The sequence below is a fragment of the Amphiprion ocellaris genome, chromosome 5, assembly GCF_022539595.1.
Source record: "Amphiprion ocellaris isolate individual 3 ecotype Okinawa chromosome 5, ASM2253959v1, whole genome shotgun sequence".
Classification (NCBI taxonomy): Eukaryota; Metazoa; Chordata; class Actinopteri; family Pomacentridae; genus Amphiprion; species Amphiprion ocellaris.
The window spans coordinates 22,011,258-22,039,240 of record NC_072770.1 but is presented as its reverse complement, the minus strand read 5'-3'; the positions used below and the strand labels follow the sequence as shown (position 1 = coordinate 22,039,240).

Sequence of the window (27,983 nt, the reverse complement as noted above, 5' to 3'; positions counted from 1 at the left end):
TGTAAGCAAACACTTAAACTTTTATCACATGAACATGTTAAAAGTGTATCTCAGGGAAACAAAGTTTTAATCTAACATGACAGACTCTTAGTTTGGTCTCTGTGGTTCTTTAATTTCTTATTTATCTTAACTAAATTTTGCAAGTGGATTACGTTTCCTCTTAGTGAGAGCATGGATAAGTGAAGCACTGAACTGAGGGAAACTGTGGTTTGGCAGAACAGACTAGTTGATTTGGAGATCTCTGTGTGTCCTTAAATCAAACCATGTGATAACATTTTACAGTGCTGGAGCAGATGCGCCTCCATAGATATTTTCTGCATATCTGCCAAAAGTGGTTTAAACAGTCTTTTCTCTACTCTATGATAAGGGTAGGTAATTCAGTTTTGACCTTCTCCACACAATTTCACAAATGTGCACATTTATTAACATTTTGTCCTGCCACAAATTCAATGTTTGCAAAAAAAAAAAAAAGCGGCTTTTATGGGCTGGTTGTTGCTGCCAGCTACTGTGCTAAAGTGCAACCTGCAAAAGCCTCTCAGGCTTGTTTCATCAGTCAACACTTGATTTTTCTGACCAGCAGAGAGCAGCACTTCCTCAAACCTTAGAAGTACACCACACATGCACAAATGCTCATAGACACAATGTAGATGCCTCTAGTAATGGAAAATGTGTTTTTATGGAAAGATTTGTTGAGGCCATAGAAGCAGCACAAACTAAAATGACTGCTATATGACAAGTGCAATATAGGATGCGTGAGATCACAGTACCAGCAGTTTTCCTGCCATTGGTCAATATCTGCTGCAGTATTGAGGGTTCATCCCAGCTGTAGGTAATGTTGGTTCTGTGCAACACAGAGGAGAGTGGCAGCATCGGGCACTCAACCTGCATTTTCTGACGTTTTCAAAAAAATTGGAGTCTTTCTTATAAGATTTGTGTGGTTACTTAATACAATGCTGCTTGCATTTTAATATGAGTTTGTCACTGCCAGTCAGCAGTGCTTCTCTGGTCATGTGGAGGATTCACAACTCAGGTAGTGGGATCATAAGGGTCCCCATAAAAGTGATTTCTTATACAGAGAAATTCAGAAAAAGGGGTTCGTTGGAAAGCAGTGAAATTTTTCGACCCTTTGGATAAGAACTACAAGCTGTGTTTTTTAGAAAAGAAAAAACATTAGTGAGAGGTTTATGGAGTTTATCAGATTATCTCATAACTTGGATAGATTTTTCCTCTGTGTATAATCAGTGGTGAAGGATTTATAAGTAAGAGGAGTTTATTAAGCTCTTTTTAAACAAGCACAGTGCACTGCAGAGGCTTTGCAGACTCATTAAAAGATGCAACGTGTATCTCAGGTGCTGGAAGAGAAACAGCAGTTCATGAGGTGTAAATTTGATTGAAGTGAATACAGTATGTCTGTTATATCCATGTGCATGGTAGAATGTGAGGAAGCACTAAGACCAGCATTTTTACTGTGGGTGGTCCACATTTTGCTGCTGAGGAATATTTGCAGACTTACAGCTATCAGTGCTGTCTAATATGATCCCATCAGGAAATAAAATATAAATGATTAGTCATGATCAGTATCATTTACTGTACAGCATCAACAAGTGACACAGCTTCATGAACACGACAGCAGGTGCTACGACGCCTTTGCTGTGGGTAGAATGTGCAAATGTACAGATTGTAAGATTAAGTGCAAGATACTAATCTAGCCACTGCATTTATGCTCTTATTTGTGTAAACACAAAGACAAAGTTTCTGACTGGTTGTAACACAATCACAAAACAATGAGAATATCACTTTTAATTGTTGCACTTGTATGGAATAGTACATAGTACTTAAAATACGAATCACTTCAGATTGTGAGTAGAAACTACATATTCGCTTTTAAGGTTTTGCATGTACATATTTGATTAGTCTTAATGAATACAAAGCGTTCTCAAGTCACATTGAAATATTTATGGCTCTGAGTCAAACAAGTATGAATGTAGCAATCATCACTAAACAACAAGAAGAGGAAATGAGAAGGTATTTGAGCAGGAAAGTATAGTATGTATTAAATTCTGCAAAAGAGGGTGCCTTTGCTAATCTTTGCATTGCTGAACAGTTCTGACAAACAGAGTAAGAACGTTGAAAGGCCTTATTTTCCAATAATGACATTTCTGTAGCCTTTGACATGGCACAACTTGGTGCTGTCAAAGTCGACCACCAGTTTTCTCAGTCCAGAGTGGGTGGGAGTGAAGTAGACTTTCACCTTGGCATCTTCCCCAGGTCCCACTGAGGAGCCCAGCCTGTAAGGCAAATATTTAAATTAAAAAACTCTTCTGACTTTATCACAGTCCTCTGATAGCATAAATATTTACTCGATATGTTACTACTAAACTCTTGATGCTTCTGACTATTTATGGAGATGATGCAGATGGAGTTGCTCAGAACAAGAGTTTGGCCAAACTGTAGCAGGGACCAGGAAAATGGATCATGCATCTATCGTGCAGCCAGAAACCCAAAGCTGCACTGTTTGATTGGATGCTTCTTACTTTACTCTCTGAAAAAGGTTAAAACATGTTTTAACACATGCAATCAGATTCATGGAGAGAATACTGCTAAACAATAACCCCACTGGGGTTTCTCCTGTCTACTCTAGTAGTCTCCTGCACATGTCTTCAGTAGCGGGCTGCTGTCCTGACTAAACAGCAGCACACGGAGTCAGACATCAGGACACTGAACCACGACCCAGTCCAAGACAAATCATAGAACTAGAATGACTTGTAGTTGGATAAGAGGGAACTAACACAACCTCTCGGAGATGACGTGTCCCCCGGTCAGATTGGCCCCCTCGATGCTGAAGCAGCAGTTCTCCAGCGGCTCTGGCAGAGGGTTTTTTAGGGTGAGCTCTGCAGCCAGCTTCCGATTCTCCTTCGGTTCACCCAGGATCTGTAGAGCACAGCCACGTCTGGATGTTAGTTAATCAAAGTCTTACATTAAGTACACCAGAGTTTTGCTTAGGCCAAACTCTTTAGAAATACAGAGTGTGGTATTTCAGTAAACCCATGCTGACACACTCAGACTTCAAGAAAACTTGGACAATATCATGGTTTTAGTGACTCACTAGCTTCATTGAAGTCTTTTATATTCGAACCTTTCTCAGATGGTGTGCTCTGGTTTTGAAATTTGCATTGAATTGTAAATGCTCGATATAATGTTTGACAAAGGATGCCCTGACTGGATTTTACACCAATATTCCCCAAAATTAGGACAACTCATATGATGGGTCCTGACCTCCCTCCCGAGACCCCATCTGTGACAGTCAATGGGTTTTGATCTTGATGAGTTTTCTTCTGTTGTATTATGTAGGCTAACTTCCACTTGTTACCTTAGCAATCCACCAAGATGTGTCTGAAATATTCAGTCCAGTTGCTAAAGCGTCACTCATATTGATCTACAAAACCTCTGACTTTCATGAAGCAAGGACACTACTACACAAGTGAAGCAGAAAAGCCCCAAACAACTAGTCATGTAAGTAACATCAGTCTAATAGTACTGTTCATATTAGACTGGTGTACTTAGGTGCACTGCAATTTGTATTTTTCTTCTCTAATAGGTTTTTAGAAAACTGCAGCGACAACTATCAGAGTAAAGGAAGGAGCTTCAGAGCTCAAACCCATCCCCTGTAGTTTGGAATGATTGAAAAGTGATTTGTACATATTCATATGTTGACCCTCTGAACTACATTTGCTTCTATGTCAGCACAGCCAGAAGTTCAACACAGTTCAGCTGAAAAGTTCCTGAACTGTTGTAATGTGACTGTTGGTCACAGCTGCATGAATCATAGATGATCAGTGGCACAGAGTTGTTTGCTTTTTACAGGATCTGTCTTGGGAAATGCTGTTTTTTTTTTATATGACACATGTAGAATACAGTAGTTTTGATCAAATACTACAATTTTCTAAGCTTAGATTTAGTTAATTTTTCTGATGGAAGCGGACGTTACATATGATACATTCAAAGACTGAAAGTTAAAAATCTGATGATCCTTTCTGTTTTTATTGTTTGTGGCTCTGATAAATGGTGTGATTTAAAAGATTATTTTTTGCTTTTTGCCTTTCCAACCTGCCTTCAGTTTTCGATGTTGGAGAGTTAATGATAGAAATACATGCGTATTAATTTGATCAAGAATCATTTTCATCACTAATACATATCTTCCAACCAGCAGGTGGCAGAAATGCCTGTATGAGCAGAAGGACTGAGGTGCTGCAGTTGGACTCTACTAAATAATGCTGATTATTTTATAACAATGGTCCATGACAAGGTCTGGGACATATCAAACAATAAGTAAACACTCAGTTATATGCAGGACAAATGGCAGGTGTAAACGCTTCAAGGACATATCAGTATAAATACTGTTGTCTCATTTTTTAAGTTTGTTTTTTGTTGCATATGATGGTACTCACTCGGATTTTAATTTCAGGATTTTCCAGCACTATGTTTCTTACTGCCAGCGTTGCCTCTCCGGTGCTGTAGTCCAACAGCAGAGCTGCCAGACGGATCAAGTTGTCCTCAGTGAGATTGTCACCGTATTTGGAATAGTTTAACCTGAGTGGGACTCGCCTCTCTAGAAGAACATATGCAACATATTTCAAACTCAAACATATAAATAGCATTCACATGTAACTTCTATATGGTGACCTCACTCACCTCCTCCTGGTTGGAGCTCAACATTGAGCAGATCTTTAAAGCCGCAGTTCGCTCCCATAAACCCATTGTAGGACAAAGCGCAGGATCCAAACACCAGGCGACACTTTTTCTCACTTTGCGTGTTGTTGGTAACCACAGCAAACACGTCGAAGTCGCAGCCTTTCCTCATGTCTGCTGTCACCTTGATAGTGAGGTGTAGGCCTTGATTCTGCTGCTGCTTGAGCAGCTTGTTTTGGTGGTTGGCCCTCTTGAACGCCTCCCGCTCTTCATCAGATCCTGGAAATACGGAAGCAAAAGCACCACACTTAAAGCTTTGTGGAATCTTTGTGTTAATGAATGGGTTAAAAATTGACTTTAGGAACATTAGGATCAACAAAAATGTTGATATGGAATGTAGGAATTTACAAAGCAAGTGAACATGGTTTGACTTTCTGGTATGTAGAAATATTTACAAAAGTTGTATATAATACATTTGTAGGGGGAGAAAAAAAAAGAATCCGCAACAGAGTTTAGGGAGTTCAGGGGAGCGATTCTCATTTACATTTGACATTGGTTTGGCCGACGTACAACTGGGTGCTGGTGTCCTTCCTATGGCCCCTCATTCTCTTTTCAAATGCACACACAAACATAATCGAAAAGAAAACTATTTCTCAACAGGAAGCGTCCATCCTGAGTCCTGAGCAATGGAACCAAGTGAAGGACCAGATTTCAGAAATTGACAATGCAATGAATAGAGTATAAACATTAATTTCAGTGTTATCTGTTGAACTAATTGAACATGTTGGCTAATTAGTTTTATAAAACTTTGTGTGTTTAAACACTCGAGCATATTAACATATATGTATATTATATATCATATATAACATATGTACATATAAACTCTACTCTTTGTTTCTTCCAACACCATTCTAAAACATTAAAAACTTCTCTGACCCTCTTGGTGTTCCTAGTCAACAAAATATTAAAATATGTATTTTTAATGCTACTAAATTATTCGACAGGTTTGACTACATGTGTATCCAGCAGCACTTGTTACCTTCAGGGAACTTGTACAGATGAGTGATGTCCTCTCTGGCATCACTGCCAACACTCTTGGTACTGATCTTCTGGCCCACTATTGTGTTGTTAGTGACAGTTGATGTGCTGCCATCCTTTTTCTTCATGAACGTGATGATATCAGCATTGACTTCAGCAAAGACAAAGGGGGCGTCATACTTGAATATAAGCTCACCCTCCTTGATGGCCCTGAGAGGAATGGGACCACAGCAGTACACTCCTGAGGGACGAGGAAACAGATTGTAGGAACAAAAACTGGTAGATCCACCTTGGTATCTTTCATAGGTTCACTAATGCACTGTGTTTGTTACCTTCACTTTTCTCTTGAGGCGTGGGGTCACTGGCCTGCCATCCATTAAAGTCAGGTTTCAGGTCAGGCCTGGTCATCCAGCTCTCTACCCAGCAGTGATAGTTCCTGCAAGATACACTACCAGCCATCAGCTGGAATGCTATTTAATAAAGACCACCGATAACTACACTTCCGATGTCATTATTACACCAAAACTGCAGTTAACCAGCTGACTTTACACAATAGATGTCACAGCTAAACGAGACTGCTTAATAAATCTCTACTAGAAAGAGGGTTCTCCATGCAGTTTCCAGTAAAATGCAACTGAGACGGGTGTTTCTCAACTCAACAGCATATTTACAAAAGACTACAAAAGCGGGCTAAAGCATGAGGCTTTATCCCCTTTTACTGTGCAAACAGACTAACGTTTCCACATTACTGTGTCTTCATCAGAGTAAATCTCTACAATCTGTGTGTAAATTTCTATAATCCAGGGGATGTTCAGACACCATGTGTGCTGCCAAAACGGCTCCAACGAGCAGAGGAATGGACTCTACAAGATTCCTAAACATTTACTGTAGTGTTTGACAATTTGATCTTTTAGGTCTTGTATGTTGCTAGTTGGAGTAGATGCAGGTCAGTCTCGGTACCCAAAACTGTAAACCAACTGCATGGCCACTGTCTAAGTCACTCTGGTCTTTACATATGCACCTACCCCTACTATGAGAACTGATCATTCATTTAATGTCTCCTTCAACCCAGGCATATGCTCAGGTAATCAACGTTGTTGGCTTTATCTGTGAAGTCATAATGTTTTCCCCATCAGTGTGCAAACAACTTAATTCACTTCTAACCAGATCATTTCTCTGGACTTAATCAGGTCTCCGTTTTCATCAATGTAGCGTTCAATCGTCAGGTTGCTGTTGGTGTCGTGGGCTGACAGGTAGTTGGTGACGACTCGGCAGGGGATGCCCAGGGCTCTGGAAACTGACGGGGTATAAAGGCACTTTGTTGAGTCTCAGGACACTCAAAGGAGGAGCTAAATGTATATCATAACTGTGGGTTTACATATATGGAAATATGTTGTGTCTGCCGGAGTGTCTTTTCTGGAGATATGCCTCCAAGCCGGGCTCTTCCCTATCTTACCCGAGCAGGCCACTGCAGCAAACACCCAGCACTGTCCATAGCGAACAGGCTGACAGGCTTGTGTTTCCCAGTTGCGCAGAATCTCCACACTGCCCCTCCAGAACATGGGGCTCACACCTCCGTCATAGTCATCCGTCCATCTCCCCAGCAACACTCCTTTGTCATCATTACAATTCACCTGCCAGGCAAAGGAAGGAAATGTAAAACATATTTCTACATGTCAAATACAAGGTTTTTATTTTCTATCTATGACAACAAATAAACAGAAACAAGAGTATCTAAACAGAGAAAAACATATCAGAAATGAGCAGGACATACCATGGCACTCAGCACTCGGGACACGTAAATGGGATTTCTTCTCCCTGAGCAGTCTTTGCCAGGATTTTTCAAACATTTAGGATTCATATCCAGAATCCTCAGACAGATATCCAAGATTCCATTTTCGAACTGCACCACAAAAAAAGATATATTGCTGCTGATAAAAGTATACACACTGAAAGCATATCTTTAAAAAAACAACAAAAAAAACAGACTGAAATACAGAACACATGAGATGATAGGATGTTTAAAACTTCTCTCCTTATCAGACCCACATTTTCCACTGTCAAATATACAGTAATATCTCTCTTAATGTTCAGAAATGATTTTGTTTTTTTAATTATGTAACGCGTCATAAATCCCTTGATAAGTGGATACTTTCCTGTTATCGAAAGAAGCATGACATAAACTCCTTCAACTCTCTGGCATAATACAGGCTCACCAGACTGACTTGGGTTTATGATGAAGTGATTGTCGGTGTTGGTGTTGGTACCTGGCCAAAGTTCCAGGGAGTAGGTATGGGATATTTGTAGCTGCCCCGAAAGATGATTCCATCCTGAGACAAGACATACTCTGCCAGACTCTGCTCATTGTCCATATACACTGCATCCCCTGTTGCCAAGAGACATCCCAAACAATACAATTAGTCCCAATACATGTCCTAACTGGAGCATGACTGATTTTAGTCTGGTCTTCATTGACTGGAAATTAAAAACACAAATTCACCAGATGAGGCTTTTTAAAAAAAAAAAAAAAAATCAAAAACTTTCTCTTAAGTTTCACGCTTAGTTGTTTTCTTGCAGAGAGAATGAGGAAACAGTAACAAACCCGTTAGCATAGCATAGCATAAAGACAAAAAAAAAAGAATAGGAAAGAAATAACACTGATGAAATTACTTAATGTTTTACACTTATGTTTTTGTTGTTGATTAAATAAACCCCATATAATATTTAATTAATGACTTTTAGAGACACTAATAGGCGGAACTACCTTTAAACAAAGCCAGGCTTATTTTTTCACCCCATTTCCATTTTTCTATGCCAGTCTAAGCTCACTGCCTGCTTGTTGTTGCAAAAATCTCAAATAATTTCTCTCAAAATGTTTAACCATTATTATTATAAAAAACAAATCACACAATAATTACTGAACTAAACTACAACCGTCCCCCTGTATGATCTCTTCATCATCTTATTAGCTCCTCTCCTGAAGCCCATTCTGGTGTGAAACATGATCATCACAGCAGTTTCTATCAACACAAGATCCTCTGCACGACAGCTTGACATATGGTCTGCTTACTCACCTGGGCACCAAGGGTTAAAGAGCAGAATAAACTCAATCCTGGCTGACTGCCCCAGGGTCAGGGTATAGCGGCCTATAGGGGCGTCAGGGGCAGAACAGATGGACAGGGCCACCATGTTGCCGGGGGGACTGGTGACAGCGGCGCTCCAGCGGGAAGTGTCGATGTTGGCAGACAGACCAAAGGAGGCCCTGGTGCCGTACTGCTCAGACGGCTGAGGACCTGCATGTAACAGCAAGATTAGTTAGAGGCCTGAGTCTGAAAGAAAAGGACAAGAGGTCTTAGTGAATTCTCTGGGGATGGAAAGTTACTGTTTTCCCAAAACTTGCTAATTTTGCTTCAAACATCTCTGGAATCTCTTCTCATGCACGGCCAGTGTAACTGTGTAACTGCAAAGTATTTACTTGAACTGTTTGTCGCTGAGTTCTGGTAAATTACATAAATCATTTGTGCCTGTGGATTCCTTGACATTTTCCACTGAATGCAGCCAGCTAAAGCAAGCTTTTTGATCACTTCCATTTCACTGGATGGGATGAAGGGTTCCATCCATTAAAAAACGCTTGACTTTTTAAGGTTGATAATGTTATCTGTGATTATACACATGCTTTCCTCTTGGCAAGCAACGCTTCCTGTTTAAAGAGTTGTATTTCATAGGCTGCAGCAGTTGTCTTATCATTCTCTTCAGTGTTTGCATTATGAAGACAAGTATATGAGTATTTAGTATCTGGGGCTCCAAAACTAAAAGCAACATCTATTAACACCCGCAGAACTATGAGGGAGGACTTGAGGTTAACAATGAAAACAACAGCATCACATCTTACTGCTATTGTTGCTGTGCTCAACATAAAAGCCAGTAACAGTGCAGCGTTCCTGATGACAGAACAAGGGAAACCTCCCTTCCCTTTTCATCAACATCGCTGCTCCTTTTCCCTTCATATAGGTAACAATGAGAATAAAGAAACACACAGTAGTACGTCCATCCATTGTGCCTCAAACTTCCTGAATGAAAGGCCGTGACCACAGCGCTTGCTATTCATCATTCTGACACACAATAACTTGCTATTTCATGAAAGTTTTCTTCATTTACTTTCCAAATCTTTTCATGCAATGCATGAACACCCCCAGCAAAATGTGAGTGAAAGGAGCAGCACCTGTTTCTGCAATGCAATCAAGAGCATTGACTCCTGGTTGGTAAAGTCCAGAGCGAAGGTACAGGCTGACAGTAAACGGTTGACCTCTCCTCACGATGAGACGATCTACACCATTCAGATCAGTACGATGGTCCCTGTTGTTAAACTCACACTCCAGGTTCCAGCGATCAATGTCCAGAGCTGAAAAGATGACAAAACAGACGCACAAAACTTAATAAAAGATATGCAAAAAAGATTAAGGCTAACAATCATCTTAAAGGGAGTTACTCTTCTGCAAAAAAATGGGAGAATACAAAAGAAAATTTAGTTGAATAATTAATGTTTCACAGAATTTTTCAGTTGTTTACATTTGTTGTATAAAAATACTACATGCTGTAGCAATAAAAGAGGTTTGTTTTTTTTGTTTTTTTAGCAGAGTCATGAAAATCCAGTTTATTTAGCCCATCAGTCATATTCTTGTTTACACAGGATAATATATGTATATTTATTGAGCATTTAAAAAGCCACAATAAAGTATAAGTTGTAAAATTTGGCTACTGTGTCTAGGACAAGGAACAATAAACAAAATTTACAAGGTCCAACAACTACATATATGTTTTTTATGGGGGATTAACCAGAAAGCTGTGGTTGACTGGTGTCTGGATGTGTACATGTTGCAGCTGTGAGTGTTGCTTATATTTTCTGAAATGTAACTGTTTTCTTTGCTACTCCCACTTCATAATGACCCCCCTTATTTTTTCTAAAAAGAGAAATTTGTGAAGCTCAAAGCCACCACAGATACACTTGACTTGGGAGTAAAACTGTGGATTCTCAATTGTTTACTGTGCAGTGAGATAATTTTGTTTGACAGGTCTTTCTGCACTGCTTTAGCAGAAGGTAAACGCAGACAGTCACTCCCTGCCCAGTCCCTCCTTCTCTCCAGGGCCTGTTGTGACTAAGAGAATCCCACCCTCGGATTTCCTGTTTTTAGGAAAACTTAGGGTCCTCCTATACAATGCCTCTACGGTCCTCCTGCTGCTGCCTAACCGCTGGTTGGGCTGCTCTGTGGCATCTAAGGTTAGCCTCGCCCCATGTGTTACACCTTGGAAACAAGCAACAAGTGGCTGTCAGGAGGTGTCAAGGCTGGGCTAGACTTGAGTAAACAAGCTGGAAAGACGTCACGCTGTTTTACTTGAAGTTCACGGGGAATCGTTCCTCAGTGTACGTGGAGGCTCTGATGTTTTACTGATCTTGACCTCGGGCCACGTCTCAGCTGAAGACGTGTTAGTGTAGCGTAGTGGGAACTCATTCTGGAACAGCTGGAGACTGTAGTCAGAGGAGTCTGTGCATACTCTAAAGCCATTTCACTCACATTTGAAGTCTGACAAAATATAAGTTAGAGCACAGTTATTATTTAACAGGGAGTTGAGCAGCCATCTGGAGAAAAAAAAGTTTTACTGTAAACGCAAGAAAATCCAATAAAACGGATCCCCAGCTGATAGAATGTGAAAACAATTATATAGATTAATAACACATGAAAGGGGCTGCACGGTGGCGTAGTGGTTAGCACTTTCGCCTTGCAGCAAGAAGGTCCCTGGTTCGCGTCCCGGCTTTCCCGGGATTTTTCTGCATGGAGTTTGCATGTTCTCCCTGTGCATGCGTGGGTTTTCTCCGGGTACTCCGGCTTCCTCCCACAGTCCAAAAATATGCTGAGGTTAATTGATCATTCTAAATTGCCCGTAGGTGTGAATGTGAGAGTGATTGTTTGTCTTTGTATGTGGCCCTGCGACAGACTGGTGACCTGTCCAGGGTGTCCCCTGCCTTCGCCTGAGTCAGCTGGGATAGGCTCCAGCCCCCCCCCGCGACCCTAGTGAGGATTAAGCGGTGTACAGATAATGGATAGATGAATAACACATGAAAGTCTACGACCCAAAGCCATCAGAAACAGGCTAATGGTGCAACGAGAAACTGACATCATCCCTTATGTAGTGATTTAAAGCCATAACTGATATAAAAGAAAATGAATTTTGAATTGCTCCCAACCTGCAGTGCAACAGAGTGTATCATGTAAAGTGAAGCATCTGAGCCAGATGGTTTGCATGTGTGGAGTGAAGCCCAGACGCTGAATACATGTTACTGGGTTGCTATTCAGTCTGTAGGGCAATTTGAAGCCAACACAGTGCTCCAACGCAAAATGCATGGGCAGAAATTCCTGAGCCTTGACCCTGATTCCTTCACTAACCCTTACATACTGTACACGCCCACACTTCACTCCCACTCCACCAGCGCTGACCCACACCACAGACGGACTGTTAGCAGCGCTGAGGACACTATGAACCTTATAAGGAAATTTAAACAAAATCCAGCCGGTCACAACTGGGTAGTAGCTGGTACAGTAAATACTGTTTAAATCCTTGAAAAATAAATATGCAAACAGCCTGAATTAAAAGAACTTTTCAGCGCTGGAGGTAACACCCATGCTGACTTCAGGTCTCCATCACAAGCACTTCCAGGTTCAAATGAACGCTCTGTGCAGGTTTAACAGACGGAAAACAGGTGTCATGGATTTATCAGAATGTTATTTATTCTGCATGGTGGTGGTGTGAGGATGTCCAACAAGGATTCATTCAAGTTTATATTTAGTTGTTCCTGCGGCTGGCTTTTAAGTCCTGGAAATATGGAGAATATATATATATATACACATATATATTTAGAACAACCTAAGCATTTATTCTGATTGTGTAATTTGGGTTTCAAAGGTTCTCTGTTTGATACACACTACTGGAGTGTCCACCAGCCTCTCTCACATATTTTTGGTATTTTACACTTTTTGACTTCACACTCAAATGAACAACAGTTTCAACCATTTACTGCGATCCGGACCAAAGCTAATAAAGTGTTTATGGTGCTGTTTTCAGAGTTCTGAATGTCTTCCCAGGCAAAATATTTGCAGGGTGCTATGTGTGCCTATAAAGATAGCAGCAGTTAACTAGTGGAAGTTAGAGCAGCTGTCATAATTGCTAAGGTCCCAGGATAACAATTATCCCTTCAAACATGAGGCTGAAACATTTTTAGGTCCTCAGATGTCTGATGAAAGCCTGACTGAAATCCTGCAGCTCTGTGTGGCTGGATTGAATGGCGATGATACCTGAAGGCTGTGATAACTTTAGACACCATGCATGCTGCATGCTTGGTGACAACAATAGAATAAAGTGAAAGTTTGACCCTCCTGGACACGCACAGCCCCAGATAGTGACATCAAAATGCACAGAGTTGCATTCAAAGTTGAACTCCTCTTCATTGGAAATAAATTGCAGAAAAAGGACAAATTGACTTAATCAAACCAAATGAGATTATGTTACAATCAACATTTGTCTCTACTATGAGAGTCGATGCAAAGACAACTTCATGACAGATCTGCTAATAAATAAATATTGATAGAAGTTAAAGCAGAATTAAACTCACCTTGAGCCATGATTGCTGCTGTGATCTTTAACCAAAGCGTGTTTTCAGTCTCCAGTTGAGAAGGGAAGAGTGTGTCTCTGCTGGTATCTGTCTTATTTGTAGTCCTGCTGGTGTCCGTCAGTCTGGTGGGTGTGACGAGACCCTCCCCTGGACAGAAAAAAAGTCTTGGCACGAGTACACACACGCACACATATGCAGCCTCACATATCCTCCAGTGATTCATTACACACTCACTCAGATGCCGTAAGTGTTTATGTGTAGGTTACCAAAGAAGAAGAAGTCCACTCTTTTGGAAATGATTTGGAGCAGTTCAGACGTAAGATCATTGCAAAAGTTTGTTGAGCATCCAAAAGTTTGTAGAACGTTCAGTTCTGTGTACAGAAACTGTATTGTTTAAATGACAAAGAACAAATGGCACCTATAAGTGTGCAGAGCAGCACTAACTTTCACTGTTGATCCTTTTCCTCATCCAATATTTTTCATCAGAAAATGATGAAAAATATCCACTGTGTCACAGAAGGGTCAGAGAACTCAGGTGCAGTCACAGATCAGGCAGAGACAGACTGAGGATTCAAAAAAGGATTTATTTTTACAGAACGAATACTAACCAATACAGGGGGGAACAAAGCTCTAAAGAAAGCTAAACCAAACCTCATACAAAAAACAGACGAAACTACAAAACCCTACATATACTCAAAACTAAGACCTTAAGGGATATCTAATTTAACCTAACTAAACAAACAAACAAACAAAACGGCGTACTCATGAAAGAGAAAATTTGAACTAAAAGGGACAGACAGGCTCGGGAAATCTGGGATCCGGTGAGAGCCAGAGTGGAGCTAGCATCAGGCAAGGCAGGTTCTGGCCGGTGAGCGCATCGCCAAAGCAGGGCCGGAGAAAAGCCGGAGCGGGACCAACAGCAGCAGGGCAGAGTCAGAACGGCGAGCGTTTTGCAGATGCAGGTCCACCAAGAAGCAGAGGCAGAGGCCCCCCCCCCCCCCCCCAGCTCGGCGCCATGTTATTTCTGCAGCTCGAAAGACAGCTACTTTTGATTAAACTGGGCTTGTAGCACATTGTCTACCTTACAACGATGGAAAAGAAGTATCGTTTATGTTTAGAAAATGTATATTTAATGAGTTATTGATGCCGGAAGTCCGAATTTGTGAATATCTTTCCGACTTCACCGAACTGTGTTTTGTTTCCTGACGTCGCCGTAATTCGCTGGCTTCATGCTGTCATTTGCCAGCATTTCACCACAAATAACATAATTCTGCCTTGTCCTTTAATAAAACCAATTTTAAGGTAACTCTTGAGGTATAGCCAGAGTTTTTAGGTACTGATGAATCTTCACTCGTTTTGCGTTTTCCAGACACCGTTTCCGTCAGTAATTTTCTCACTGCACACAAACTAATGAATCGGGATGAACTAGAAGCCAACCTGGAGAAAGCGTGGAGAAAAGTTGAAAGATCAAGGAGGTGTGGCCATCGAAGCAGCAAAGGATTTTTAAGGAAAGACCAAATAAATGTGTTTTAAAAATGTTTTATAGGTAGACTTGTGATGACACAGTGAGTCTGTTACTCTGATTTTATCCAAAATGTAAATATCTATTTTTTATAACATCACAGCCTCAGAGCAGACAAAGCTTCACGCCTCCCCTCAGATCTCTAGCGCCCCCCTGGGAACCACTGATCTAGTGGATGACTGAACTAGGCTTTTATTGACTGAGGTGATTACAGGCAGGTGAGCTGATCCCTGCAGCTGTCTCCAATCCCAGCAATCAGCGGGTTGCAGTCAGAGCAGGTCTGATAGGAGAGGGAGAGAGAGTTTGAGTGATAAAAAAAAAAATATTGCTGTAAATCAGGTCAAATACACCTTCACAGTCAAATATAAAGGTAAGAGCTATTGCATGTCAGAGAGACTCAAGGTGAAACTGGCAATAAGCCATACAGCCTCGAAGTAAAAGTATTGGGATTAGTGCCATTAGTCAGCGTAAGCAATAGAAACTATGCTGAACTGCATTGATGTCAATATTTTAAACTGAAGGATGTTTTTTCAAGTTCAAGTCATTATCGCAGTTGTTGTTTGTTCTTTGACTGTTATATTCACTGTAGGTTATTCTGAATCAATTCCACACACACCATCTAGCTACACTCCCTAGCATTTATTAATCCACCGCTGAAAATAGTCCCCCTGCAAAGACACTGTTTAGTACTGTATAATTCCACTTCAACCTAAAATTCAAAGTTGTCATCGGGAAATACTGAGGCTTGTAAAAATAAAACCTAATATTTGTCCATTTAGAATGAGCCTTATCTTTTAAGAAGTCCAAATCTGACAATCACAGGTGCACCAGAGTGTGTTACCATCATCTAGTGTGTCCTGTAACTGCATGCAATGTCAACAAAATGTCTTTGCATCACAAAGGAAAAATTTCCATTATGATGAGGTAATGAAATGCACGAAAGGACTCGTACAAAGCGTCACTGCTAAACATCTGCGGTTTCTTCTTTGGCATATGAGGTATAAAATGCCTGCTTCTCTTGTGCTCTCTGGGCATGAGTCTTGGCTCCAGAGTTGGGAATTATGCCAGGAATGTGGACGCGGTGATTAAAACCAAAGTCAGAGTTCAGCTGAAATCCACGCAGCGCTGGTGACTGAATGCCTTTTAACAAACCAGATGCGAGTACTTTAGAGAGACTGCAGCATCTATCAGCAGACTGAATAATAGATGCATGTGTGTAAAGAGAAGTGGTGGGGAATGGAAAACATGGAAACGTAAGAGTATTTATGTTGAATCAGCCTCACAAAAATAAAGGAAACAATGGACAGCACTGTTATCTGTGAGTAATATAACCGTACATTCTATATAGAACAACAGGTAACTTCTAAGGCAATTACAACCTGAATTAAGGGCTCTAAATTAGTTTTGCTTTGGTGAGCAACTAGTAACTGAATTACATGGCCAATTCATTCCAGAGCAAGGTAAAAAAGAAAGTCTTTTTAGGGAAGTGTGATTTTGTGTGTCAGAATAAGACTTCCTTTAAAAACCTGTTATTCACATGAAAAGGAACATTGTAACTTGATGGTCACTGTGTTGCAATTTCTTAAATGAAATACTCATCATGTTGTCATTGTTTACTTTCCTTCAATCACAGAAATACATCTGAATTATATGATTGTTTCATGTGAGCCAAACTGAAAACTGTGCTAATAATGTAGGTCAGTGCTGCTGTTTAGGGTTCTTTCCAAAAAAAAGTATTGAGGTGCAAATCAGAATGCATTAAATGAAATATACATCGTCACCATTATATTTTGTATTTCAAATAGAAAGCCATGCAACTGGCATATAAGTCAGTAACACTGTTTATATAAAACTGTTAAAGAAAAGACAGACGAAAGAAGTAAAATATGTGTTGTAATTACATTTGGCTGATTTGTACAAACAGGCAGTGAAGTTACGACATAATGAATGGAATTACGCTTTAATAATTATTTCACCACAGTGATTTAGCCACATTTTCAAACTACAATATAATTTAGCATTGTGTTATGAAAAACAAATAAGCACAGACACAAAGATTGTAGCAACTCTCTCATCCCTTTCTTGAGCTCTAGAACTATGCTGATTTACAGTGCACTAAGTGAAGCCATGTCAGGTTTGCATTTCAAAATCAAATTGATCACCACTTTTGTTCAGAATACACAACAATTATAGATAATGTTCTTATTGGTGGTCGTGCTCAAATACTCCCATTACCATGGACACACACGGTGCTGTAGCTTCTGTACATCCTCCAGTGATTCATTACACATCATCACTCAGATATGAGAAGTGTTACTGTGTACATTACCAAGGAATAAGAAGCATCTGCTGTGCAGCTGAATCTAAACAGTGTTGCGAAAGCATGGAGTGCCGTCATTTCTGCATACAGGAGCTGTTTTGTTTTAATAAGGAACACTTGTGAGTATGGTAGCACAGATTTAATAAGGGCTGAAACAAGTGATTATTTTAATGGTTGATTATTTTCTCAATTAATCAGTTAGTTGTTTGGTCAATAAAATGACAAAAAATGTTAAAAAAAATAAAAAATATTCTGCATATCACAAAGGCAAAGTATGTCACTGAATGTTTTGTTTTGCCCATAACCCAAAAATATTCTGAGAAAACAAGCCAGATTTCATAGATATTCAAATTTAAGAAGCTGGAATCAGAGAATTTAGATTTTTTCTGAGTTAAAAAAATATTCAAACCTATTACTTGATTATCATAATAGTATTCCATTAATTCAAATGTTGACAAGTAATCGTTTAAGCAATGAAACATTGCAGCTCTAGTCTTATTGCAAAACAAAAACAAGTGACTGGCATGCAGGTGTTACTGTTGGGTTCAAAGAGTTGTACTGATACGTGTCTAAAAAGACAAAGAAAAAAATGTTTAAAAATGTACTAGCAAATGTTACCTGTGCATTTAAACAAAGAGACAGTTTTCTGTATCACAGACAGTGTTGCAGCCATTCATTTTTGCTATTTATACAAGATATTTTAATTTTTTCCCCTCCTTGGACAAAACAAAGACATTTGAGGACGTCATCGTGGGCTTTGAGAAATGTTGATCAGCATCTCTCACCGTTTTCTGACATTTTATCCTCCAAACAACTGTCTAAACCAACAAATAATCAACAACAGAAAAATATCACAAGCTGCAACCATAGTTATTTTACTTTTGAGCAGCTCGGCAACATCATCTGATGCATTGTCAATTAACTGACATTTAACAACATGCCACTAACACAACATTGTTTACAAATTTCTGACCTATTGCTTTAGTGGTGATATAAAAAAGAAGCTTTATTTACAGAGTGGTAACAGATTACAGTAACAGCTGGAATCAAGGCCGATCTCTTTAAATAGTTTCATTTTCAGCGTTGACACAAATGGACTTCTTTCTGCTTCTCTTGCCTCCAGATCTGTAGAAAAATAAGAAGTATTTCAATTAATTTTCCCTTTTCGCAACAGAACAGTTTTATTCATGCAATTGTTCAAGTCTTGTTGCATTATAAGTAATATAATTTAAGAAGGAAAGGTAAAGAAAAATTGCATTATGTTTACCTTTTGAGATATCTGACAGGTCAAACCTCAGTGGACTTTCCAACATTAGTGCTCTGAACCTGAGAGATTCATGAAAAAATTAATAAGGTAATATTAATCAACACAACATCACAAGATTTATCACTTACATGAGAAAGGACATGTTACAAGCAAAAAATGAAGGGACTTTTAGTATACAGAGAATGGCTCCAGCTTACTTGGTGAGTAATTAATTAATTTATAATATTGCATGTTGAACTGTGGATTTCTTAACTTTCCAGCCATATGAACAATCATTGAAAAAGCTCTGTACTGCACCTTGCTGCAGGGCTGATCCTGGGCCTGGTATTGTGGTTTGGGCCTCGGTGCAACAGGTGGTTGGGTTTTTTCTGTGGGTCCTGTCAGTACTTTTGGCTTCTGTAAGACTGCAGAAGCTTCAGTTGAATGAGCAACCGCTGCCTCCTTAACGGTGATAATGGAGGCGCAGACTGAGGAAGACTCCTCCACCTCTCCTCCAACGGCAGACTGGTAGCTGTGGCTGGAAGTGCTGAATCCACTTACACTCTCACCTGACGACTCCGAGCTGTCCACTGGATCAAAGAAATGAAAATACTATAAATGAATAGATCGAGAAAATTATCTGAATCTATCAACCAACCAGCCCGGATCACTTAGTGTTGAGAGAAATGTTCTTTTACATGACAGCTGAAGCCCAAATATTATGTCATCAGGCAGCCTTGCTATTAAAATGCCCTTGACTCCCTTTACAGAATTTACTCCTCTGACCTCTGACCTTTAGCCCCGACCTTGTAGAAGAAGCTGCTGGACACATGACAGCCAAACACCAGTGAAGCTTCTCAGGGGTTGAAGAAGAAGTACCACCCTAATATTTATCATGTAACTTTTTTCTATTTTTCTGTTGTTCCTAAAGAATGTTATTATTATTATTATTATTATTATTATTATTATTATTATTATTATTATTATTATTGTTGTTGTTGTTGTTGTTGTTGTTGTTGTTGTTGTTGTTGTTATTATTATTATTATTATTATGTCTTAATGCTATTGCACAGCCTTGATAAACAATCACTTTGCATATCGCTGCAAATACATATGAGTATATATGTCAACTATAGTTCAAAAGTTTGGGTTCACTTAGAAATGTGCTTATTTCTGATTTTTTTCAATGAAGATAACATTAAATGAATCAGAAATGCAGTCTAGACATTGTTAATGTGGTAAATGACTATTCTAGCTGGAAATGACTGATTTTTAATGGAATATCTCCATAGAGGTACAGAGGAACATTTCCAGCAACCATCACTCCTGTGTTCTAATGCTACATTGTGTTAGCTAATGATGTTGAAAGGCTAGTTGATGATTAGAAAACCCTTGTGCAGTTATGTTAGCACATGAATAAAAGTGTGAGTTTTCATGGAAAACATGAAATTGTCTGGATGACCTCAAACTTTTGAATGGTAGTGAACTTTTCAAATACTCTATTTTATTGTGCAATTTTGCACCTTCTTGTCAGTTAGAACAATTTTTGCACCTTTGTTAAAAATACCAGAAATTTTGACACCTTATTTCTTTGACCAGCACAATTTGCACTTTAATTGCATGTTCTTTTCTATGTTGTTTTTCCTTATCTAAGCTGAATGTAACGTGTGAATGTTACAGCACAGGGCCTTTGCACTCTTTTTTTTATTGATTTTTATTATTTGTTTATTCATTTATTTGATCAGGGACCATGCAATTAACATAGAACACATCTGATGTATTACATATAGAGCGTATAGCATTAAGCTAATGGTGTATGTGAGGGGTTAAAATAATAACAAGGGGCTGAACTATTAAACTGAAAATAGAGTACTCATTAGTTTAGGGGTGCTACTGTGGCTGTACTTTGGTTTTGAGGGATGAGTGGTAAGGGTCTTGATTATCTTTTATTTTCTTTCCAGTTTTGTAACATCAACTTCAGAGTGAAGTTCTCTTTTGGTTATGTTCATTTATTTTATTTCAGTAGCTACCATTTGATTTTAACCCCCTCACATTCTGTATTAGTGTGAAAAACTAGATTTCCGGTGTGTGGAAAATTATACTTTCTCTTTAACTGAATCATCTAATCCATGACTTTAAAACTTTACTGCATAGTTGTATTTTGTCCAAATTTTCACTTACAGAGTAAGTTCTGACTTCCGCTCTCGTGGTCCAGGTCGTCCTCCTCCAGAGCTCCAGATGGTGATACGTATCCTCCAAGAACCCCTGCAGACACCCTTCTTTTTGGCCCACACAGGTATCCCACAGGGGACAGGGAACCCCTTCCAGAGGAGGAGGATGAAGATGAGGTGCTCCCTGAGCCAACAGATTTTGGTCGCCCTCCTAGAAGCTCAGCATGTGACCCACATGATCCCACAGAGGATAGCACCTTGTTTTCTGCAGGTGAGAGTAAGTTTTGGAAGAGGAGGTGTAAGGAAAGAGGTATTCAAAGTAATCATAGTATTGTTAAAGAGTAAAAAACTTACCTCTCCCTATCAGTACATAGTTGATGGCTCTGTCGTTGATAGCTGCCTCACTGGGTTGGATGTCCATGAATGGCTTATTTCCAATTCCCAGGAACACTCTCTCCTGCATGCGGACCTCTGAAAAACACACGTAATTTTTAAATATGGATCCTGACATTAATGCGCATATAGGTTCAATATGTATTGCAACTGAAATGTTACATTCATTGACTCTGAAAAGTCATTAAAAGATTTTACTGTTGAACATATTGTTGTCTTTATTCTGAAATTAGATCTGCACTTTTTGGTTTCTGTCTGTGTCTGTGATCTATTAACCAACACCAAGATTCAGCCAAATATATTCACAGCTGCATGCAGAGAAGTGCAGAGAAATTAATTAAGGCCACAGCTGCATCCACCAAAGAGCCTTTATTAAATAAACCAGAAATGCAATCTTTATTGCCATGTGATTTCCTTAAAATGATCAAATGTGTGCTGTTTATTGAGGATACAGCTTGTAACCAGTGTGTCTTTATTCAGAGTGTAACTGCTTTGTGTTCGGTGCTGCACCTCGGTTGTGTATCGCCTGCTCCCACAGGATTCGCTCGAGATCTTTGGTCCAGGCCTCTTTCACCTCCCGGCTCACTGCTTGCAGTGTGTATGTGTCTTGGCTTTTCCTCTTTCTGAACCAGATCTCAAAACACAATCCACTGTCGCCACTGTTTTGGGTCAGACCTACATCGGATGTCTAAACACAATGAAGGATAATGTGATCACATATGATGGTAGTTTCAAATACAGCAAGCAGATTGATAAGTTAAGATGAGAATCCAAGACTGCTGTAAATGGGGTTTTGAAGAGTGTTGGTTTGCACTGTGTCACCGAGGATACTAATCTACTGGTGGACAGAAAAAGAAATGTCTGAGTTGTGTTAAAATTCTAAACTTTACAAGTAGGGTGCATCTGGAGGATGTGAATTGTGCATTTTCAGAGATCAGACTGATGAAACAGTGCTACTGGCTTTATGGTGCATTACTTTCCCTGTTTTGAGTGAGCTGCTTTTAAAAGCTTTTTCATGCCGTTAATACATTTTAAGTTCAAGCAGGGGCTAGTTTATTTTAACCATACTTGTTTTTTAATACAAAATTCAGTAAAAGTACTTAAATTTGATTCAGTTATGTAGAAAATTGGAATTGTACTTTTTTTTGTTCTAATCGAAGGCAACTTTTTCCTACCAATTAAAATAATATTACTTAAATATTTTTCTATTATCTGTCCAATGACATCAAAAGTCCAAGGACACATTGTTATATCCTGTCCTCCCCTGCATGTGAAAGATCTGGAAATTCACTAAAATTGTGATGCAAATTTTTTCTCTGGAAATGTCAGCTGAAGTGCAAGTTTATATTAAGTAATCTTGTAGTAGCTCGTAAAGAGGAAGTGAGGCCTTTCATTGCTGTGATTGTTATATTTACTGGGACATTGGGCTCATTTGAAGCATTGTGTGTGCGTATGTGTAAATACCGTACAGTGACTGTACCTTGAATGACTGCTTGTAGATATACGTGTCATTTCCTACATCAGTCTTTTTGGTCTTGCTAAACAGGATGAGTTCTTGGAAGAGGAAAATGTGACGGAAACACTTTTTCTTCCTCAGCGTTACCAGGAACTCATCCTGACGAATCAGCTGCCCCTGTTCCTTCAGGTTCACCTGCGGAACATAAAAGAAACTTTCACTGATGCTGATGAAATGATGCAGCAAAGAAAGAAAGAAAGAAAGAAAGAAAGAAAGAATTTACCAACTGAATTCATACATTTCTTTAGCAATACCAGCCTTTTCTTATGAAATAATTAGTTCCAAAATTCTCCTAAAAATATACTAAACATCAAGCAAACATTAGGATCACAACAAAAATCTGAACTTTCTGATTATTTTTGACAATATAACAGAGTTTATAAACTAACCAACAAAATTCAAATAAATCCAACTCCCTTACAGCGCCTCCCTTACATTCCATGGAAAAGATGATAATATATTATTCCTTCTAATCCCATTCCATCCTGTATTAATCATGATTAACCAATAGTATCACACAAAGGCTTAAATGACAGATCTTTCTAAAAGCATTACTCAATACATGTTATTTCATATTGAAGGATGTCATAGTCCTGCCTGTACCTGCTTCTGGTGAGATTCCAAAGTTACTCAACACTAGATGAGAATGATCGGTCACTGTTTACCTATTACACATATACAGTGTGTATATGCACGTGTAATAGAAAAACAATGTATTTGAAGAATATCCTGTGTAAAGAACATGAAATCTTCCTTTCTGCTAGTCTTCCCTGACATATTGGCTTTACAAAATGGAACAAAACTTAAACATATATTGAGGCCTTCCTTACATCACAGTGGTGGATGGCGTCCATGGCCAGCAGGTTGTTGCCATGGCGAAGCTGGAAGTGGATGACCTCCAGGGCTGCCTTGACCTCAGTGATCTCTCTGATTTGTCCCGGACCACACTCCCTCATCATGTCCTGCAGCAGCAAGCTGTACTTACTGATGCGCTGCACCGGCTTCAGCAGGTACGACCACAAGTCCATTTTATCCCCCAGCTTCAGCTGCTTTTGCTGGTTTGACAAAAGAAGAGACCAAACAGTAAAGATACGAGGACGGGCATGTATCTGTCAGCACTCAAATGGTGTATGAAGCAGTGGAATGTGCTGCACATGTTTTGAAGGTGTACGGTTTCGAGAAAGTGATTTGACTAAATCTCTATATTTTTTAAATAATGACAATATCTGTTGGTGTGATAACAGGTGGCAAGTGTTGGATACATTGCAATGAAATTGAATAACTCCAGTGATCTCCAAACTTGTCATATGATGCCATCTTCATCTGTCCACAAATGTTTTTTCATGAATAAATAACTCCAAAATGACTGACATTCCCATTTAGCTTCAGGGTTCTTTGTGTCAACTGCTGATTGGCGAATGTTGGCAACACACTAAACTAAGATGGCTAACATTAGATCTGATCAGCATCAGCATGTTGTCATCATCACTGTGAGCATGTTGCTATGTTGTCATTTGCATTGCTATCCTGCTATTTCCACCCCAACACCTCCTGCTATGCCCACCCACCTCAGCCCCAGTCTCACCCTAACGGTTGAGGCAGATGGCCACTTTCTCTTAGCCTGGTTCTGTCAGAGTCAGCCCCCCCCCCCCTTCTCGTTTTTTTCCCCATTAATTCCCACCATTGCACATAGGGAATGCAAAGGCAACTCTCTGTTTCTAAATTGTAAGGTCTGTACCTTACGATGCTAAGCACTGTGAGATGACACAGGTTGTGAATTTGCACTATATAAATGAATTGAATTCAATTTGGTTCAAAGCACCGCTCTACCTGTAACCCCTAAAAGTTCTAACAGGGTTGTAGGCTCTATGTTGTTTTGAATTTTAAAAATTTTTCCAAGAACATGTATAGAAATGAAAGAAAAGAAAAAAGGAGGCCTGCGGTGATTCCCACCTTGAAAAAAGCCTGTCCATGATTGATGAGGAGACTGTCAGACTGCGGTTTGTTCTTGCTGTAAAGGGCATACAAAGCAAAGCTCTCCCTCTAAAATTAAGAAATAAAGACCATTAGTCAACATCATTATAACTGCCAAGAAAGATACAAATGTCACACTGTAAAATGCTGACTATGCAGACATCAGAGTTTAACTGTATGAACATGTTTATTTCCATCTGTCTAATGATATCAGCACTGTTGTAAGAAAGGATTTCCTGGGAAATGGAGACATAGCATCAGTGGTTAGTCTGAACACATCTGGAAGGTCTTTCGTTAGAAACTGATAATGCAGAATTATCTCGGTTTTGGCTCCAAACAGGAAGCCACCAAGCTACAACTCAGCTAAAAGGACCTCAACCAGAGTAAATAGGTTTGAGTACTTTACAAGGCACGGCATGGTCAGACTACACAGTATATCAGATCTTTTCTCCCCACAACCCTGTTTGCACTTAGAGCTCCTCATGCAGGGGCATTCTGTTTGTTCCAGACCCTGAGCTGAAGACTAAGGGGGACAAAGAAACAGAAATATATCAGGCTGAGTCAGTGATTTCTTTAAAATCTAAGTTTAACACATACTTTTTTTGCATGACCAGCTGATTTTATCTGATTCTGGTGATTAATCTGTCCATGGCTCTTGTCACTGATCATTTAAAATATCACCATTTCGTACTTGCATGTATTTTTTCTGTGTTTTTAATTTTATGGTTTGTGTGATCTTTGCTTGTTATGTGAAGCTATATTATTATTACCTGACATTACACAAACTCCAATCCATCAGAACTTGGCTGTGTAATGTGACTCAGTGGGAGGAACAGTGTGGCATTTCTAAAATGTTCCTGCTGATTTTGCAAAATAATTAAAACATTTGTTTCCCCCTCACACTAGGGACAAACTAGTCATCACCAATACTTTCAACCAAAAAACACACTTGGCACCTACATGACGTAGAAAGCAGCGGCCCACTCTGAAAGGCTCATTCACGCAACCCTCCAACTCGTTCAGGAAATGATGTCGGTGGAAGTCGTGGAGTTTTTCTAAGTTACCGAAGATGCTCCCCCTCTGGCCCCTGAGGTCCTGGGGGACGTCGTTCCTCTCCAGCTCAGGGAAGTAGTGCTCTCGGACGTAACCCAGAGCCTTCACGTACTCCCTCTCTGTGGACAGAAGCTCCTCCATGATCTTCTGTAGTTTCCTGTTCCACATGTTTGAAATGAGAAAATGTCAAATCATTGATTCCTTTAACGCTAATAACTAAATGCAGGGGAGGTCAGAATCAAGATCAGTTATTTATCTGTGGGTAGCATTTCTTGATTTGGAATTATTATGTAACTGGTGGACATTTACTGACATATTTGGTTACAGTACACAAGACAACATTTCACTGAGCTTTAGATTACGGTAGAAGGAGGCGAAATTACTTACAACACATTGCTGCCATTGTTTTCTGTTGCTGTGAGTAATGTCTCTGGAGTCCTTACATCTGCAGGGTTCTGGGTGGAGACTGTGCATCCATCAGCCTCCCCTTCATTACAGTTTCTTTTTGACTTGCAGCTCAGGTTTCCCGGCCATAGACTCTCGTTATGGGAAATGGGAAGACTCTGGATGGGCAACAGATTCTGTTCCAGTGACTGTGTCCTACTGTGACAGTGTTTATGACTTAAGTTTAAAGGTAAAAAGCCAGAGATGATTGTCAAATGAGAGCTTGCATATGAGCCCTCGCTTAGGGACCGACCCAGAGGTTGGTGTAATGGCAAATCCTGGCCTTGTTTTGTAGAGCTTACACTTCTCAGATCTGCTTCGCTGTGGTGCTCTCTCGGGCCCCATTTGCTGTCTGACTGGCAGTTACCGTTTTGTGGGAAAAAATTTGTCATTTTCCCATTTCCAGGTAACTGCAGCACTTCTTTGCTTTTGCTTCCTTTGAACTCAGATTTCAAATGGTGGTTAAGGCATGCATCGGTGGGGCTTTCTCCAGCACTTTCCGCTATTTTGGCTACGTCATAATCAGAGGTTGGCTGCGGGGTCACGGAGCTCTCGGCCTCCCCCACCTCACTCTTGTTCTCTTCCATCTCCACTCCTCCATGCTCCCCTTGAGGTTTTGCAGATGTGGACTGCATGATCTGGTTCTTATCGGCACCTTTTTTTCCCTTCCGCATCTCCTCAAGACGCTGCCTGATTTGTTGGCACTGGACCCAGGCTGCATTCCACACTCTCATCACCCCCGAGGCCCCTGATCCCACGGCGCAGGCTTTGGCTTTCACGGCCTGCAAGTGTGGGGTGGAGAATTCTCCACCTAATCTCTCCTCATACATTTGAAGTGTGCTTAGGGTCTGAGCCGAGTAACACCCTGGCTCTACCTGCTCCAAAAAATGACTCCATTCTTCAGCCAGGGCAGACACCTAGACAGAGTGGGTGAAAGAAAAATGAATTTCACTTTAGTGGTTTAAAAGATAGCCCAAATCAGTCTTAAATTAGAAATGCCAGAGGAGTGAAAACACACATGGAGCCATTGCAAAACACAAACCTGCTCACAGAAGCTGTACACATGCACCAGTGTGTCCAGTTCTTTGTACCTCTGTTCTACCTGCAACTTGAAGTCTTCTACATTAGATTTGAAAGTGCTGACAAGAGTCTGAAAAATATTTGTTGCAGGACTGAAGTCACTGGAGCTGACAATCCCCTCTGCCTCCGCCACTAGTGTCATGGCATGCTGTTGTTTCTCCTGTGATAAATGATAAGGTGTCAAGCAGAACGCAATTACTAACAGAAACAGCCAAATAAGGATATGGGTTCTCATTTTTAAATGATTATTTTTGTTATCTTGAGGTAGTACCTTAGACTGAGTGAGAAACAGATGAAAGCGCTGCAAGGTCTTCTCAGTGCACACCAGGCTATCATCTGTTGTGTAAGAGTCCTTCAGTCTCTGCTCACCCTCCGAACTGAACCACATCCCAGCCTGCAAGACGTAATGTGGTAATTAAGCAATTGTGGCCGTATAACTTGGCTAACTGTGAGCGTAGTATTACATAAAGGTTCATATATGGACAAAAGGCGATCAGCATTTTATACCTACAAACCCACGTGAATGGATTTTAGATGTTTCAGCACATATTTCATGTTGTGATAGCACACTATCAGACTAAAAGAACTGGAAGTACCGAGGTGATTTTGGCCTCCATCTCTCTGAGCCTGAAGAGGAACTCCAGATGCTGCAGTGACTCGTTTGATCTCATCACCAACGTGTGAAGCTTCTCCTCAACTTGGTTATACAGACTTGTAACTGACTCCAAAGAATCTCTGGAAAGAAAAGAGACATTAGGAAACACTGAGGCCATTAACACTCACCTAGAAGTGCTTTGTGAGGCGGCATTTAGAATGCAGTGTATAATGGGAATAAATGTACGATCTCATTGCAAAATTATAGCCGTTATAT

The 27,983-nt window shown here is 40.0% G+C and overlaps 2 protein-coding genes across 2 annotated transcripts in view; both read right to left on the bottom strand.

The window, feature by feature from the left end:
* Positions 1-1,785: 1,785 nt before the first annotated feature.
* tgm2b (transglutaminase 2b) lies at positions 1,786-13,530 on the bottom strand. The gene is made up of 13 exons (XM_023266199.3): positions 13,394-13,530; positions 9,950-10,129; positions 8,802-9,020; positions 7,995-8,113; positions 7,502-7,630; positions 7,184-7,361; positions 6,892-7,024; positions 6,060-6,163; positions 5,729-5,968; positions 4,693-4,968; positions 4,449-4,609; positions 2,795-2,931; positions 1,786-2,288 (listed from the first exon to the last, which is right to left on the bottom strand). Exons 1-13 carry the CDS (start codon positions 13,401-13,403, stop codon positions 2,138-2,140), a joined length of 2,037 nt encoding a protein of 678 aa, XP_023121967.2. The 5' UTR covers positions 13,404-13,530; the 3' UTR covers positions 1,786-2,137.
* A 3,258-nt stretch (positions 13,531-16,788) lies between these two features.
* LOC111565897 (uncharacterized) overlaps positions 16,789-27,983 on the bottom strand; it is a 33,257-nt gene continuing 22,062 nt past the window's right edge. Inside the window, exons 11-24 of the mRNA XM_023266202.3 lie at positions 27,709-27,847; positions 27,384-27,506; positions 27,075-27,272; positions 25,976-26,949; positions 25,496-25,745; positions 24,515-24,604; positions 23,392-23,616; positions 22,526-22,696; positions 21,556-21,733; positions 21,007-21,123; positions 20,663-20,917; positions 18,800-19,071; positions 18,503-18,561; positions 16,789-18,360 (exon numbers count right to left, since the gene is read on the bottom strand). Coding sequence (XP_023121970.2) covers positions 18,523-18,561; positions 18,800-19,071; positions 20,663-20,917; positions 21,007-21,123; positions 21,556-21,733; positions 22,526-22,696; positions 23,392-23,616; positions 24,515-24,604; positions 25,496-25,745; positions 25,976-26,949; positions 27,075-27,272; positions 27,384-27,506; positions 27,709-27,847 — 3,031 coding nt within the window. The 3' untranslated portion in view covers positions 16,789-18,360; positions 18,503-18,522. The remainder of the gene's footprint in view (positions 18,361-18,502; positions 18,562-18,799; positions 19,072-20,662; positions 20,918-21,006; positions 21,124-21,555; positions 21,734-22,525; positions 22,697-23,391; positions 23,617-24,514; positions 24,605-25,495; positions 25,746-25,975; positions 26,950-27,074; positions 27,273-27,383; positions 27,507-27,708; positions 27,848-27,983) is intronic.

Excerpts from the sequence above, each read along its gene's own strand:
- tgm2b (XM_023266199.3), bottom strand. Across the intron at positions 7,631-7,994 it reads CTCCCTGGAACTTTGGCCAG|TTCGAAAATGGAATCTTGGA; the intron begins GTACCAACACCA and ends TTTGTGGTGCAG. Across the intron at positions 4,610-4,692 it reads TGAGCTCCAACCAGGAGGAG|AGAGGCGAGTCCCACTCAGG; the intron begins GTGAGTGAGGTC and ends ATGTTCTTCTAG.